The sequence below is a fragment of the Pogona vitticeps genome, chromosome 4, assembly GCF_051106095.1.
Source record: "Pogona vitticeps strain Pit_001003342236 chromosome 4, PviZW2.1, whole genome shotgun sequence".
Classification (NCBI taxonomy): Eukaryota; Metazoa; Chordata; class Lepidosauria; order Squamata; family Agamidae; genus Pogona; species Pogona vitticeps.
In genome coordinates this window covers 40928885-40945572 of record NC_135786.1, presented here as the reverse complement: position 1 = coordinate 40945572, position 16688 = coordinate 40928885, and the positions used below count along the sequence as shown (strand labels likewise).

The 16688-nt window shown below is 37.4% G+C and overlaps 1 protein-coding gene across 3 annotated transcripts in view; it reads right to left on the bottom strand.

Annotated features, from left to right (window-relative positions):
* Positions 1-2364: 2364 nt before the first annotated feature.
* RSBN1 (round spermatid basic protein 1) overlaps positions 2365-16688 on the bottom strand; it is a 36747-nt gene continuing 22423 nt past the window's right edge. For all 3 annotated transcript variants that reach the window (XM_020780585.3, XM_020780583.3, XM_020780582.3), the window contains 5 exons: positions 12044-12181; positions 11589-11731; positions 9943-10110; positions 7990-8098; positions 2365-5217 (listed from right to left, as the gene is read on the bottom strand). In XM_020780585.3, coding sequence (XP_020636244.1) covers positions 4855-5217; positions 7990-8098; positions 9943-10110; positions 11589-11731; positions 12044-12181 — 921 coding nt within the window. In that variant the 3' untranslated portion in view covers positions 2365-4854. The remainder of the gene's footprint in view (positions 5218-7989; positions 8099-9942; positions 10111-11588; positions 11732-12043; positions 12182-16688) is intronic.

Below are 16688 nucleotides of genomic sequence, written 5' to 3'. Positions count from 1 at the left end.
TGGCTATAAATACTCAGCATTTAAGGAAATAAGAGTACAATCTTGCCAACATTGCACACATTTAAAGGTCCATTGATTTCAGTGAAGGGTTAAAGCACCAGCTCATCTCCCATTTAAAATCAGTGGGGCTTAGATGTGGTTAACTTAGGCTGGATTGGGCCCCAAGTGAAAAGAGCTTACCATTCAGAATAAATTCAAGCACATGAAAGGCAGCATGAGAAAATAAATGTTCGTCCTGGGGCTCTGAAATAAATGAAACCTTTTGTCTCTTGATAACCATCTAAGTCCTCACATGTAGGAAAACTACTGACAAAACACAAGCCCTTTTACTGTGTGGGAAAACCTGTTTAATAAACATCGTGTTCCTTAAATCTCTCATGAATCTTCTATATGTTCTGTCTTCATGGAAGAGAACATGTTATTTACAAAACAGACATTTATGTTCAAAAATATTCCAGAGGGGAAATATAAGTAGTTTTTTTTATTTTTTATCTTGTATCCTTTTGCCTTAATTCAGAGTGCATGACCAGTATGAGAATGGGCACATGACAAGCAGCCCATCAGAGGAAAGTGGACATTTACATGTTTTTCTTTCCCTCCACTGCTTGAGCAACAGGATACTAGTCACTTTTTCAGATCTGCTAATTAGACTGACCCAGTATAGTTATCCACTGAACACAATCAATATTCTTCTTTGGTCCTTAAAAAAACACAAATGGATGTTTAATAAGATGGAGAACAACAACTAGGTTTATCTTAGAGCTGCTCAAGATGTTTACGCAGGAAATATATTTGTGAGACTGCTAATATTTAGTGAGGTCTTCAGTGATAAAAACATAAGACAGAATTTAGTGAATGTATAACTCAAAAGGGAGGGAAATGTCACCCCTAGAAGATATTTGACTATAGCTCTTATCAGCCTAATCAATGGATGCTAGAAGCTGCAACTCAAAAACATTCAGAAGACATGTTTCTTTATCCCTGGTACAACTGTTATTCAACCATTATAGAAGTCAGAGAGGAAGAAAAACTCCCAGCTGGACAGTTACCTATATAAAATCAATCTACAGATAATTCTCCCTTTGAACTTAATTCCATTTTGGTAGTAGTGTGATATACTCAACCATTTATATAACATGAGATTTCCTGTTGACTTCAAATAAATGTTACAAAGTATTGATGCATGTTGAAATATCAGTTAAGTCAGAAATTTCTGAAATCTTTCAATCAATGCAAATTACTTCTTAACATCTTCCTGAGATATAAATTTAAAAATCTCTTTACTTCTCCAACAGCTAAAGTTCATACAATCTGCAAAGAAACTAAATAATCTAGAAAACATGAAGCCAGTATGTCAGTCATTTTTCAGTTCCATAATATTCTACATCAATATTCACCACTCAGGTGTTTGTTAAGAATTCCTTATTCAAATCAGAGAAATGTTATTTATAACCACATTAATACAGGGTGCTTTTTCTCTGCTCCTATAGAGAGAAATCTAGGAAGGATTCAAAAGGCCATGCATGCACTGGGGCCTGTTATCACTTTCTTACTGAAGACCCTCATTTCCCACAAAAGTGATCCCTACATTTCAAGAGGTTTTCTGGACTACAACATTGTGCAAAGGGATGCAGACGGAAAGGGAAATCAGCACAATTCTGGTGTGTACACAAGTCCAGGCATAGAGTTCTTTGGTACTTGGCCATAAAATTCAGTAGTGACAGTTCATACATTTAACCTGTTTCCAAAATGCTTCAAACAGATTTCTATAGAAAATTATATGTAAAGTGAAACTAAGATGAGTGTGAGATAGGTATTGAAACTTGCCTAGTCGGTATGCTGCATGAAAATATATGTTACATAGTGTAATTCTGACAAATTTTGACTCTGAAAAGCATTGAACATTGATTGGTCCAAAGTTCTCCATCTACATAAGCTTCTTAGTTGTTTTGGATAATGAATTTTAATGCTATAGTAATACAAAAAGACTTGGAACTATTGGGTTGGATCAGAAGTTTGGTCAACAGAATACAATTAATCCTGGAGGAAAGAGCAGGGTGGCAAATTTTGCCAATTCCTCTCCCCTCCTGTTGCTACCTGGAAAGGAATTCTGGAGGTTAAGGGAATACTCAGAAAGAATGAGGAATAGATGGAAATCGTCTCCAGTGGGAAGTCTTCAGTGGGTCTTGTTTCCCTTACCAGTGGAGTTATTTTATTTGCAGAGGGACAAGTAGCATTACACCATCTTTTCCATATTAATTCTATGTCATATTCTAGATCGCCTCTATTTTGTTACCTTTTAGAATGTGTTGGTTTCAGTTATTTTATGTTTTATATTTCCCAAAAAGGAAAGACAATATATAGTTTTCAGTTGAACTCTATAGTTTTAATTTTTTTCCCAGTTCCTGAGTGATTTTATACACAGTGCTAACTTGCAGGTGACAAGTTACCCATGCTAACTGAAATGTCCAAGAAAGGAGCATGAAGTCACCTTTGCAGACATGGCCATTTACAATGCATGGGTAAAGAGAAAAAAAATACTTGGAAGACTAGTAAAATGAATGGAAAATACATGCAAAATAAAGATGGAACTAACCAAATATAAATGATGCACTGAAACAAATATTGCCTGTGAAGAATTTTACTTTGCACAGCCGATTAAAGCTTATGAAAATTCTTCTGAACAAGAGTTTTAAAAAGGTTGGAAAAGCCAGAGTACACAGAGGTTATTTTCTGAACCAGTGTTAGTCAACCTAGATTTTTTTTTCAAAGATCAAAAGCTACACTCCTGCATGAAAACACATTACCTTCTGTAAAAAGATTTTCAGTCTAACACCTTATTTACACAGATTACGTAACAAGTCACCACCACTCCAACCTGAAAATTCAATTTAAGTTGAAATATTTTCTATCTGTCTTCAGTGATGAACCAAAGACAATACATATATGTGTATAAAATATCAGGAGTAATACAGGTTCTACCTAAATCACTGCAATATTATCTGATTATTTTGCTATTGGTTTAAACCTGTTGTCTATAAAGAGATGTTACTATGTATATAGTCTACATAAAACAATATTGCACAAAGTAATTCCTATTATGAACAGATTAACATTTGCAAAATTTTCTAAAAGATTGATATCAAAGATGCACGAAAATAAACATAGCTGCTTTTTCTGCTTGGATTGGTGCAGGGCTCCAGATCTGTCCTTTATTCTATAGGAACAGAGTTGCTTCTAAGCAATTTGAATACACTGTAATGAAGTTTACATCTTACATGTGAGGGGCCTGTTTCTTCCAGTACCAGAAATAAATGTAATTAAGTATACAGACAATGAGTGAAAGTTAATTATCATTAACACTGGGAAATATTGTATGAGTGTTAAACAGTGTTAGCTAATGACATTGAACATACTAGGATGTGCCATCTAATCTTCCACCACAGCACTAGGATACTCAAGAGTTATATGTGGAAACAGCAGTCCATTTGTGATAATTATTTGTGAAACAGCAATATAGATTTTCTGAGAATAAAGGCAACCGATATATATCATTAAGCCTACTCTACTGGATTAAGTGCATCAATGCAAAGGAGCTGATGGTTTCGGTCTCAAATGCTTGCTATAAATCAAACAAGCCAACAAGTTGCTTAGAAAATTGTAAAGCCTTAAAGTGCTCAAAGACAGCAGTTCCTTCAGAGAGACTGCCAACAGTTACTTTCATTAGACACTAGTATTATGTATGTAGTTAGGGAAGATATTAAAAAGCAATATTCCCACAAACGTTAAAAGCAGAGATATAGGAAGTGTAATGTTAATTATTACATTTCAAGAAGATCATATACTCTGCAACTAATCTCAACTTCTTTGTGTATGTGTTGATAAGCAATTACAGATTAATCTACACTGCTGGTAACTCGAGCTTCTGCCAGGCTTTCAAAGTCCTTTCTCTCATATACACACATGGGAAAGCAATCAATCTCTCTCTCTCTCTCTCTCTCTCTCTCTCTCTCTCTCTCTCTCTCTCTCTCTCTCTCTCTCTCTCTCTCTCTCTCTCTCTATATATATATATATATATATATACACACACACACACACACACACACACACACACACACACACACACACACACACACACACACACACACACACACACACACACACACCACATGTGGACTGTGTTGCTGATCTGATTCTACTTTTAAAAACAGGAAGATGTTGAACCAGCTTATCTTGTTGCAGGACAGGTCACGACAGAGATGAAAACAGTCTGTACATCTCTTCCTACGCCTACACACACACACACAGACCATTGATCATAAAAAAGTGCTGTGCTCTCTCTTTCATTCAAGCCACTAACAGAATGGGAGAATCCTACACAGAAACCATTCCTTTTATGCTGAAAGCTAAAGATAAAATTGATGGAGGGGTATCAAATTTACTAAATGTTAAATATGTGATGTTCCTGAAGAAAAAAAATTGAAGAAATGCTGAATTATTACCTCACTTTAAGAAAACACACACACAAAAATGTAGACCACTTCTACATGCTGTACTAAGGGAGTAAAATACAACTCTTAACTTTGCATAATCTGTGTAAAAAAGATATGCTTGACATTTTTGGAATGTCACCTTTCTTTATAGAATTATAGTCAATATTTCTCCAATAAAACATAACCCAGTTATAAAACTATAACTTCACATCAAAATTTTAAAAAGCCATTTTAAAAATGTATATGATTATGTACATATCACACAAGAGAGCATGTAGTATTCTGTGGACTGTGTTGCTGATCTGATTCTACTTTTAAAAACTGGAAGAGGTTGAACCAGCTTATCTTGTTGCAGGACAGGTCACGACAGAGATGAAAACAATGGTGGTGATGCCACTGCTGCAGTCTGTACATCTCTTCTTACTTCTGTTGATTCCTTTTTCACAAGCACACAATGATCTTCACCCTCTGATTTCATCCTATCATGGATAGTACTGTCCATATTTGAAATGCTTTCTGTACTTTGAGAATTATCTCCTTTTGGATAGTATTGTTTGAGTCTTATATGCCAAGCTAAGCTGCAGACAGCTGAGACTGTCTTAAATTGATGAATGACATTTCTAGGGATAAAGTAGATGTCATTGTCACATAGCTGGATCCTAGCATAGCGAATTCCTTCTCGTCTCATTTGGTTTAACTTAGCTTCATCGACCCACTGAACACACTGAAGGAGAAAAGAAATTAGAAATGAATCATACATTGGATTCAAAATAGATATATAGATTGCAGTGTACAGTATTCTTCCCCATTTTTCACTTTATGATATAGTACACATTGATTAAATGAGCAAAAGTTCATAATAACCCAACTACAACAGGAGACAAGGAAATCTAGAGGTTAAAGAGTTTAAAAATAACACCTAAATAAATTTTAACTAGATTTGGGCAAGTGAGGAAAGATCCAAAACCTTACATTCTCAACCCTTAACCATCATACAAGAGCTTTGGTTTCTAACATAGAAAAACTTTGAACCAAAGAACATACAATCTGATTCTGCACTTCTTAACCATGGCTTTTAGTTCTCCATAAAAACTTTTCTTGTTTTCAGTGTTTAAATCTGCATCCTGTTTTTCAAAATGATTTTTAACAGCAACAATGAGAATGCTAAACTTCTATTAACAAAGGAGAGAGAAAATGTCTGTCTCTCCCATAGTTCCAAAACCATGAAACAAAGAAAGCTGAAACTTGCTATGTATATCAGGATATATGCCCAAAGTTCTTCTGGAGTTTTAATAAATACACTTATCCCTTCAATGTTGGTGTTAGGGGTGTCAGATCCCCATGTAGTTCAAAATCAGTGTATAACTTTTATGCACCCAAAACATAACTACAACGCATGAACAGTTGACTAATGCACCTGCACGCACACATAGAGAGACACTTCCCCCGTGTCAGCCTCCTGGCATGCTCCGACACCCTCCCCACCGCCACATGGAGCCACCATGGTAAGAGAGGGAGTCTACCAGGCCATCACAATCAGACCAGACGCCACCACACTGCCAACAAGGCGGCTCTAGTTAAGTCCAAGACCCACCTTTCTCAGGCCACATTCATTCATTCATTCATTCATTCATTCATTCATTCATTCATTCATTCATTCATTCATTCATTCAATGAATGAATGAATGAATGAATGAATGAATGAATGAATGAATGAATGAATGAATGAATAAATAAATAAATAAATAAATAAATAAATAAATAACCCAAACCTGTGCTGCTCAGATCCCTGCAATTCAAGGGAGAAATGTCACTTTATTTTTAGTGAATTAATTTTAAAGGGCAGAATCCTATTGCCTTATGTGACTGTAAAGGCAATCATGCAAGCAATTCCTGTTTTGCAGGCCATCCATTTCATGTCTTCACATTCTCTGTCTGGGCAAAAGATTGTGTGCCTGATCACACAACAGACAGAAACCAAAATAGAAAGACCGCTTGCATGATTGCCCTTACACATGGTTTTCCTCAATGTGATTTTGAGAAAATCTAAATACTACTAACTCATGGGAAGCTAAGTACTAGTGCTAGTTAATGAATGAAATGAATTGATGTAAAGAGCTGCAGCAGTTCTAAACATGTTAAATAAGATTTAAGAAAACCAAAGATTATAACGTACCCTCTGACATTAAAAAGACTTCACAATTCTGCTTAAAAATTAGAAGAAAAGGCCCTGACCTTGGTACCCACTGATTTAATATTTACTAATGATAGGGTAAACAGCAAGCCCTCTGGTAGTGACCATAAGGCTTGGACAGGTTCATTTGCTCATATAATGCTTCATTGTAAAGCTGCTGTGTGAACTGGATCAGGACTGTATAGCACAGAGGCTTTGACACTTGAAAGTTCTTCAGAATTGAAGAGAAGATGACATTTGCTCATTATTAATTAGGCAAAAGCACAAATGAAAGCTAAAACTGTACTTAGAACTAACTACATAAACTTCACCAAAATTCAGGAATGTATCGAAATTTCCTGAAGCTTTGGAATTGAATTCCTGGGAACTGGCATTTCTGTATACAGGTCACGTGTAAGAACAACTATTTATTTACTACGAACATGATCATGTGACTGTGAACACAGTCCAATTCAAAGTGCTTACTTTGACATATAAAGCCCTAAACGGCTTAGGAACCTGGTTATCTAAACCACCTTCTTCCATATGCCTGTCTTCTAAGATCAGGCCAGGAGGCCCTTCTGAAGGTGCCATCCCTGAAAGACGTGAGGGGGATGGCATGTCAAAATAGGGCCTTCTCGGCTGTTGCCCCCCCAACTTTGGAATGCCCTCCCTATAGAGATCCGCCTGGCTCCAACACTTTTGGCTTTTCGGCGCCAGGCAAAAACCTTTCTGTTTAGCCAGCATTTTAATTAAACAGTATTCTCTAGCTGGCCACATGAGCAGCAGGACTTACTGATATTAATGTTTTTAAAATTGTTTTAATATAGGATATTTTATATTGTCTTTCTAATGTTTTTAATGTTTTTAAGTTTTACTATTGTTGTATGCCACCCAGAAGCCACTGGTAATGGTGCGGCTAAAAAATACTGTAAATAAATAAATAAACATGCCACTGCAACATGTGTATTAGTAAAATCATACACACAATTGATACAGTAAACAAGCCATTCCTAAGAAAACTGATGCAAAGTTATCTTGAAATAGTAACTATGATTTTGATTCATACACTTTGTCATACCTGTGACTAGTGAATGGATAGCCCTTCTTTGTGACAGGAATCAGACTATCTGGGGCACTTCTGTTCAAACTCAAATTATAGTATGCGTTCATTTTTTATAAACATTTAGCAACGGCCATGCATTTACATCATTCTAGAGTCCTTAGTTCTGAAGCAAAGATCACTAATAAAACTGGCAATAAGAAAACAATGTTGTGCTTTGCAACAGTGTAGAAGTTTCAATTTGCAAGAGTGGTGACTACCTGTGATACAGGAGGTTCATGAAGATCCAACTGAAGTCTTTGAACTACATCAGTGAAATCCTCAGCATGGAAACAGACTACATCTTTGGTTATACGAGGCTGGTCACTCCTATAAAAATGAGAGTTTCAGAAGTATTTTTGAGAATATACAATTAGACCTCTGGAGAACTAAGAAGCTCAAAAGTAACCAATCTGTATTCTAAATATATGTCAATGCCAGACCAGGTCCAAATCAAACAGTGCAACAAAAGAAGTTGTATACCCTACTGCTAATGGTTAAGGTAATAAATATTTCTAACTTTTAACTGGGATATTTTTTCTCTCTCAAAAAGAAGTGCTTCTGCTGCTAGAGCCACTGAGGAGCAAAGTTTTGGCATAGATCTTGTTCATGAAAATCAAAAACAGAAGTGGATGGTGATCAACTCTTGCTTTCAGATTTGATTTTTCCCTCTCAAAGTTTAGCTCTTTCTAGGCAGGAGTATGGCTTGTGGCAAATGTGAAGGGTACAAAATGGTCTCTAGCGCCATCCATGTTGACCACCCATGCCCTGGCCTAGACCATTCATAAACACATACAAACAAAACTATGTACTAGATCCAATGGTCTCACTCTACTGAACTCCTTTTCTCAGTGCAACTATCGTATTTGCCGGGGTACAAGATGACTTTTTGGGCCCAAAAAAGATGCCTCCAAGTGGGGGGGGTCATCTTATACGCCGGGTGCACTTCATTTGGGCCAGGAAGGAGCCACCGCTGTCGTTGAGTGAGTGACGCGGGGCCGCGCTGGCTGGGGAGGAAGGCGGGCGGGTGGGCAGGCAGGCAGGCAGGCAGGCAGTCAGTCTGGATGGATGGAGGGAGGGAAGCACAGCCTGCCATGCCTGAGTGGCTAGAGCCTGCCGCCAGGCTGCCCTGCGCACTGAGCCAGCTGCGCGCTCGCTTGCCTGCCACCTGCCCGTTTCCCTTTTCTTCCTCCTCCTGCCGCTGCCCGCTCAGCCTTTTTCCTCTTCCTTGCCCTCTCGCTGCTGAGCCAGCGCGCTCGCTCACCCGCCCGCCACCCCCGCTTCCCCTCTTCTTCCTCCTCCTCCTCTTCTGTAGGGAGGGGGTCATCTTATACGGCCGGTCGCCTTGTACGCCAGCAGATACGATAATGTGGGTGGACTCCACCACCCACTTGCCCTCAGAATCTATTCAGGTCTGGAAACCCCTCTGTAGCAAATCTTATGGCAGCATACAGAACTGCAGGAGGAAAGGACAGAGAGGATTTCTTTCATCAGTGGATTTCTGCTAACAGGGTGCACAATACACTACCCAATCAGTGCCTGTACCCTAATGGCCCACACCCCACAAGGGAGGAGTTACCACAAGGAAATCTGTACTTCAGGAAACCAAGGCACTGTGTCTCTGCAAGCTTTTTTACTGGATTTTTAAAGTGAAACAATGGCAGGAGGTATGGTTATATCAAAAGTAGGCATCTGGTTTCTCCTAGTTTCAGCAAGTGGGAGTGGTGTAGTCCACAACAGGCTTTGGAGGCAAAAGAATAGCCCACAGACCCTCCAAAGTTGCCCACCTTTATGTTAATGAATACTTGCATTGAACTCTTCCATTACTTATAATTCTTTAAGTTTTAGTACAAACAAATTTCTGACAAATAATACGTTCTTGACTTTAAATGATCAACTGTAAAGTTGCTTTTTAGAGGTTTTCCTATCCTAAATTTTCAAATGAGGAATGGTCTGAAATTCAGATGGTTTTCCTATCCTGAATTTTCAAATGAGGAATGGTCTGAAATTCAGATATTAGAGATTTCCAAATCTAATATCAAATTCTCAATAATAATTTGGTTTTTAAACAGTTTCTACAAATAATCCTTTTGCAATAATAGTTTTTACTACAAAAGTAGGAGCTATTCCACAACGTTTGTTTTCTAATTTCCATAAAACAACACCTTACATACCATTCACCAAACTGCACAGCTTTTAATACTCCAACAGCTGCTGTACTCTGCCAGTCAAACCCTTGTCCAACATGATCAGCATGTGCTCTTGTTCTATCTTCAAAAAGAACTTCACGGGGTTCGCTGGTCCGAGGTAGATACTGGAGGTTTTTTATTTCATTCATTGATCTATGAAGCAGGGTAAAGAGATAAAGAAAGCTGGTAGTATTATGCTGTATTGTATGTAAGCAGAAGCATACATAAAAGTTCTTAAAGTGAAATTGACAATAATGCCATAGAACATATTAGAAAAATCTTCTCTGGCTCCTGTTGGTATTAGAGTATAGACTTGCAAGCCAAAAATCTTCCTTAATAACTCAGTGAAGTCCTTGTGAATATCATCTTCTGTTTTTTTCTTAAGATTAAGAGCTATGGACAGCTACCCTATAATTTAAAATTTTGAACAGCTTAGATACAAGACTTAAACATGCATTTACCTTCTCAGAAAAAAAAATCCTTGAACTCTACTACGAGGGAGAGAGGAAAGAAGGAAGGAGTTATATGGTCCATGAGTAAAATCCCAAATCAAGGTTGGGCAATACTTTTATCAATATCATAGAAAGAAAAGTGTTCAAGTCTTCAGGATTCTTCATCTGTCTGGACCCCACACAGAAATCCCATACACAAAGGCAAAAACACCATGCCATTAAAAAGTAAAAACACTTCACCCTATCATGTTGGATTTTAATGTTCAAACTCGAACATTATACAAGGATATTCAACAGTAAATGTGAATTTCAGGAATGTTATTTTAGTGTTAATATCACAATTCGTACTGAAACAGTGGTAGCATTCCTTTCTACGTACCTATATCCATATCCAACAGTTTTAGGAAGAAATGAAAAATTAAAAAGGTAAGAGTAGGGGGGAAAAGTCGAATTCAGTGCTCGCAAGCATGGTTCTCCAGAAGTTGAAGTTTAGGCTCCCAGAAGTCCTAGCTAGCATAGACAACAGTTAGGGATACTGGGAACTGCAGTCCAACATTTGGGGACCTTGTGACCTTGTTTGAGCATAACAGAGTTCTGCAATCCATATGAACTGAATTAAAAACAGAAACAAAAACAGCCACTGATTGTGGACCCACTGCATAAGGGTGCCTGAGAAGAATTAAGCTCTTGTTTCTTGCAACACATAAAATTTCCAACATGAGCAAGAGAATTAAAACAACAAAGCAGGGTGGAGTGTGCACCAAGCAAGATATCTTATTTTATAGGTAAGAAAATAGGAAAATTGGAGTCCAGAACAGGCCACCAACTTTAAGGAAGGAACAGTGATAAGCTCTTAAGCCTCAAATTCATTTTTAAAATTTATATAAAATTTATATAACTCCATCAACACACATTAACACCTTATCTAAGAAAAAAAGTAGATCCCCATCCTGAGGGGTTTACATTGCAAAATATGGGATACATAGAAATAGAAGGGGAGGGAAGAGATTGTAATGGTAGATGGCAGGACTGTGAATTCATTTCAGTAATATAAACATAAGCTATTTTCCTTCAACTCATACTAAAACGAAGGCTATTCTGATGATGCAATCTGGCTCAGTGCAACAGCTATAGAAGAGTTTTACAAATACAACTTTCCTCCCAACCCTACAGTATTACCTGCGCCGTTTGAATGGTGACTTTGGCATATCAGCTGTTGGGATCATCTGTTCACCTGGTCTTACCCACATTATGGGGCCATCATCGCTTTGTGACCTGCACTGCAATCTGAGGCTAGAAAGAGTACCCCAAGGCAAAGTCATCTGTATATCATAAAAGAAAATTAAGTCAGATAGGCAGCAAGAGAAAACAAGATAAAGAGGGCCTTTATCAAAAAGAAATTTTTATACACATAAGCTCATTTTTACAGAACCTGATACATACACACTATCTGAGTATAATCAATTTATTCATTTATAAGGTAAAAGTATACTCATTCATGGTTTTGCTTTCCTACTTATTTTGTCACATACCAATATGTTACAAATGTTTGTCAAAAATGCTAATATTATTTAAAAATAAACAGACTTCTAAAGTTTGTAAATGAAATAAAATAAGCAAATTTTCATTCTTACTCTAAGAAATGGAGATTCTTCTAACATATCAAGAAATTCTGGGAAATAATCTCCAACTTCTTCATCCACTGCACCAACAAGACTGATCTGCCTCATTGGGCCTGCTCTATAGGTTCCACAGCAGTATGTTCGATTGACCTGTGCAAATAGAGACAAAAATGCAATTTTTATGCCAGAGCTTTTCAGCTTCTTTTGTTTTTATGAATTCTAAAAGACTTAAATTAGCCAGAGAAGTAATAAACATCTGAACTGACAAATGAATATTACCCCATTTCCCTATTCTGATTGGTTGAGTCCTCTAAGAGCAAAGTTTAAAAGAAAACTTAATTCTTTCTTTTAAAGGTCATAAATTGCATCTTAATTTTTAAAAGAATGATTTTACACTGGAAGCCACCTAGAGTGGCCTATAGACCAGATATAAATCAAATAATTAAATAACATAAATAAATAATAAATAAATATTTAAGAATCCACTGAAAAATCCATCAATCTACAATAAAAACTATTTCAGTACAGCAGAAAAATACATGTTTCACTTATTTTAGGATGAAAAGCCACCCAATTACTTAAACATTCAATAAAAATATTTTGGGGGAAAACATTTACCAACAAAGAAATACATGAGAACATACACAGAAAAATAGGATGACTGTGGATGTTCTGAAGAATCCAACATTTTGAACAACTGGAAAAAAGTCATAGCAAAACTTCCCTTCATACAAACTACCAGACTAAGCAGATGCCAGAAACATTCCATCTGCTGCCAGGGTGGGGGGGCGCAGAGAATAATAAACCAAATTGGAAATACATCTGCAAATTCCACGGATGAGGAGACTGCAAAGTAATCAAATACACCAGCACCCATATGGTTGATGAAAGTGAACTTCCCCATTTGGTCTTCCTTCTGGGAGCCCTTTAAAATATAGAGATCAACCTGCAAAATCATTTGTATAAACAACTTCCCTTGAATAATTGTAGCATGGTTGTTAGTATGTCCATCTTTTATTTATGGGAATTCTTCCAAACTGAGATGTGTAGTTTGTTGGAATCAAGTTTCCCTCTAAAGTGTGGGCATGCCTCCACCTCCTTCTGTGCAGGGCACCTACATCTCCAAGCACCCACAGTGATCATTTTCAACCTCTTTTTTTCTGGTCATAACAGAACCGTACATGGAGGGCACTGCATGCAAGAGAGGCACAGCCCCGCCCAGCAGGGCTGAAAATTAGAGGGAACATTGATTGGAATGATTCCCAGTGTGATTCACTAAAATGAGTTGCAACAGCGAAAAACACAAATTTCCTCATTTATGAATATAATACACAAATATAGGATGGGTGGCCCTGGTCTTGATAGTAATATGTACAAAAATCAAGGGATTGGAATGAGTCCAGAGGAAGCAACCAATATGGTGCAGGGGGTGGAAAGCAAGAGCTCTGAAGAACAGCTTGAATGGGTTGGATATGCTTGGCCTGGACTAAGAGGTGATATGACAATCATATTCAAATATATAAAGGACTGTAATTTGTAAAAGGGAGAAAGCTTGTTTTCTTCAGCTCCAGAGGGTCAGACCCCATGTAACTGATCTAAATTGCAAGAAAGGAGATTTTGACTGAACATTGGGAAGAACTTCCTGACAGTAAGAGCTGTTCAAGAATAGAATGAACTACCTCAAAAGGTAGTAGAATATATTTTATTAGACTTGTTTAAAATAAAAGCAGATACTGTAGCCATCTGTCAGGGATGCAGAGAAAATTATCTAACACCAGTAGTTGTCAGTTTTAGTTCACAACTGAGACTATTTAGAAACATCTTAAGTGATCTCCAGCCCATCCTCAATACTTCACTCCCCTAAGCCCTGAGTAACAGGCCTATCATTTTCTTACAGCCAACTCCCAATCTCAAGCAACTACAACACACAACAGATCACACAATACTGAATAGACATTGGGTCTAAACCCTACTACAAAGTGAGATGCCAGCTCTGTCCCCAGAGTTATTCTGGCAATATAATTACAGAACCTAACAATGTTATGCACATTAAGGATACCTTTACTTGTCCCTCAACTAAAGTGATCTGTGCCATCTTTTGCCAACAGTGCCCCTTTGCACTCTACATAGGACAAACAGGGCCATCTCTACACAAAATAATTAATGGGCATAAATCAGAAATCACAAATACATAGAAACCTGTCTCAAATCACTTCAATCTACCAAGATACTCCTCACAAGTTGCTATTCTGGAAAAGAAATACTACAGAACAAGAATACAGAGTGAAACAGCTGAGATAAAATTTATATATATAATGGACACACATAAAAATGGATTGAATATCAGTCAAGGTTTCTTAAGTAATTACCAAATGTAATAATTATGTCATGTTATCTACTGTTATTTTCCTTCATAACTAATAGACACATCTTTCAGAATAAGGCTCAAAAGTAAAGTCTGTCATTATAGTAACTCACATTGTTCCTCTGTTGTCCTATTTAATCGTGTTACTCTTTAAAGTACTACAACATCCTTTTTTCACTTTTGCTTTGTTTTTGTATCTCTTGGAATGTTTACATAAGCAAACTTTAAAAAAACTGAATACCAAACATGCGTCATAAATCACTGAAAGTGGAAAATGCAACTGTATACTATTCTCCCTTAGAGCCTGGGATGAATGCTTTAATGTGTGGTCTCTGTACTGTACCTCATATATCTGAAAAAGCTGGCAAAGGTCCACAAAACGTACATTAAAATCTGACAGTCTTTAAGGTGCCACAATTTTTCTTTCATTTTGCTTGATATGCTTGCACAGACTAACATGGCTACCTCTTTTAAAACTGCTTAAGCAGTTACTGATCCTTGGGATCCATCCCATCTCTTACAAGTCTATGATTCTCAGACGTAAAACAATGTGGAAGTATGTGTTAGAAAAGCCTATGGAAATTCACTTCAAGTCTTTTTGTGTACAAATGAAAGATTTAGGGATGCAAATGGCTGACACTGAAAATCAAATTACAGAAAGTAAAAAAAACAAATAGGTGGGACATCAAAAAGAACAGAAGTCCTTGAATACAGAGATGCGAGAGCTAAAACGGGAAAGCAAGCAAGATGAAATTACTTTGTTAAATCTACAAATGGAAAACGGCAATGCCACTTAGATTCCAGAATCTACCAGAACAACAAGGAGAAGACACAGAGCAAGTGATTACTAATTATTTAGCATTGCTCATGGAGATGCAGAGGATGTTCAACAAAATACACAGCACTTAATACAGCATATACCAGGAATAAAAATCTCACCAGAAAAATTCATGTTAAATTTACGAGAAAGATGTTTAGAGATAAAGTTCTAAGAAATATACAAGGCAAGGAATTTAATAGAAAATATAAAGAACTTAAGATCTCGAAAATACTGTGTGGCAAATAAGACAGAAAAGGACACAATATGCGGAGTTGACATCCCTCTTGAGAACAAACTCAATTACAGTATGTATACATGGTTGGTGCCTGAAGGTGTCCTCTTTGAATTCCAGGAGCAGAGTTATTATCTTAACTCAAATCGGAAGGCAGAAGATTTTGTGAAAACAGAGGAGAATTGGCTGGGCAGAAAAAAGGAGAAAAAAGCACATGAGAAACGAGAAGAGAAATCAAGTGGATCATCAGGATCAGAGGCAGAAAGAAGCTCGACTACAGTAGAAGAGCAAGCAAGAAGCTATAAATGAAAGCACACTATAGAAACAAGAGGATCCAGGAGGAGGGAAGAAAACCTCAACAATAAAAATGGACTAAATAAATAAAATGGTTAAAGACTGTAGAATATAATGGGTATAAAATGGTAGAATAATATTAATATTTAAAAATCAGTAACTATTAAAGAAAATGCACATGTTTTATAGATCAAGGGTCCCCAGCCTGATACCGGGGCGTGGCCTTGGCAGGACTGGGCCGCGGAGACAGATCTCCCACCCCCCACGAACGCCCACTCACATGCACGGCCCACCCACCCACAGCACGGATGCCTTGCTCGCCCACACATACATGCACGGAGTGCCTTGCCCATGCACACATGTGCGCAAGTGCAGCCCGCCTACCCATTCATGTACACGAGCGTGTCCTGCCATCTGCACATGCACATGCCCGCCCACCCACAAACATGCCCTGCCCACCTGCAAGCACAGGGGTGCTGCCCACACAGTGCCCCCCCCACAACCGATCCATTGGGGACCACTGTTGCAATTGATATATGGTATAAAATACCAACAAAGTTTTAAAAAGATACAGTATAAATAGTTTGGAAACATAAAACACAGGAGACTTTTATTATGCTTGGTGGATATATAGGGAATAATTTCATAATTAGATTCAAAAGATAACCTGGAAAGCATAGATTAAAGAAGAATGTGAAGGTCTAATCAGGGAATAGATAGATTAGTAACTACAGTAATACTGGAAAAATTTGCTGTTTTTCTTTTTATCTCTTTTTAGTACAAGTTTATACAAGTTGATGTAAATGTACTAACTCACTCTCTGGAATTTTACCCTTTCCCTATCCATACCTACCACCCCCAACCCTAAATTCCCTTTCCCATAATCCTACACCATTAAAAAGAATAAAAATCAGAAATAGGAAACTCAGCTCAAGTCTCCTTTCCA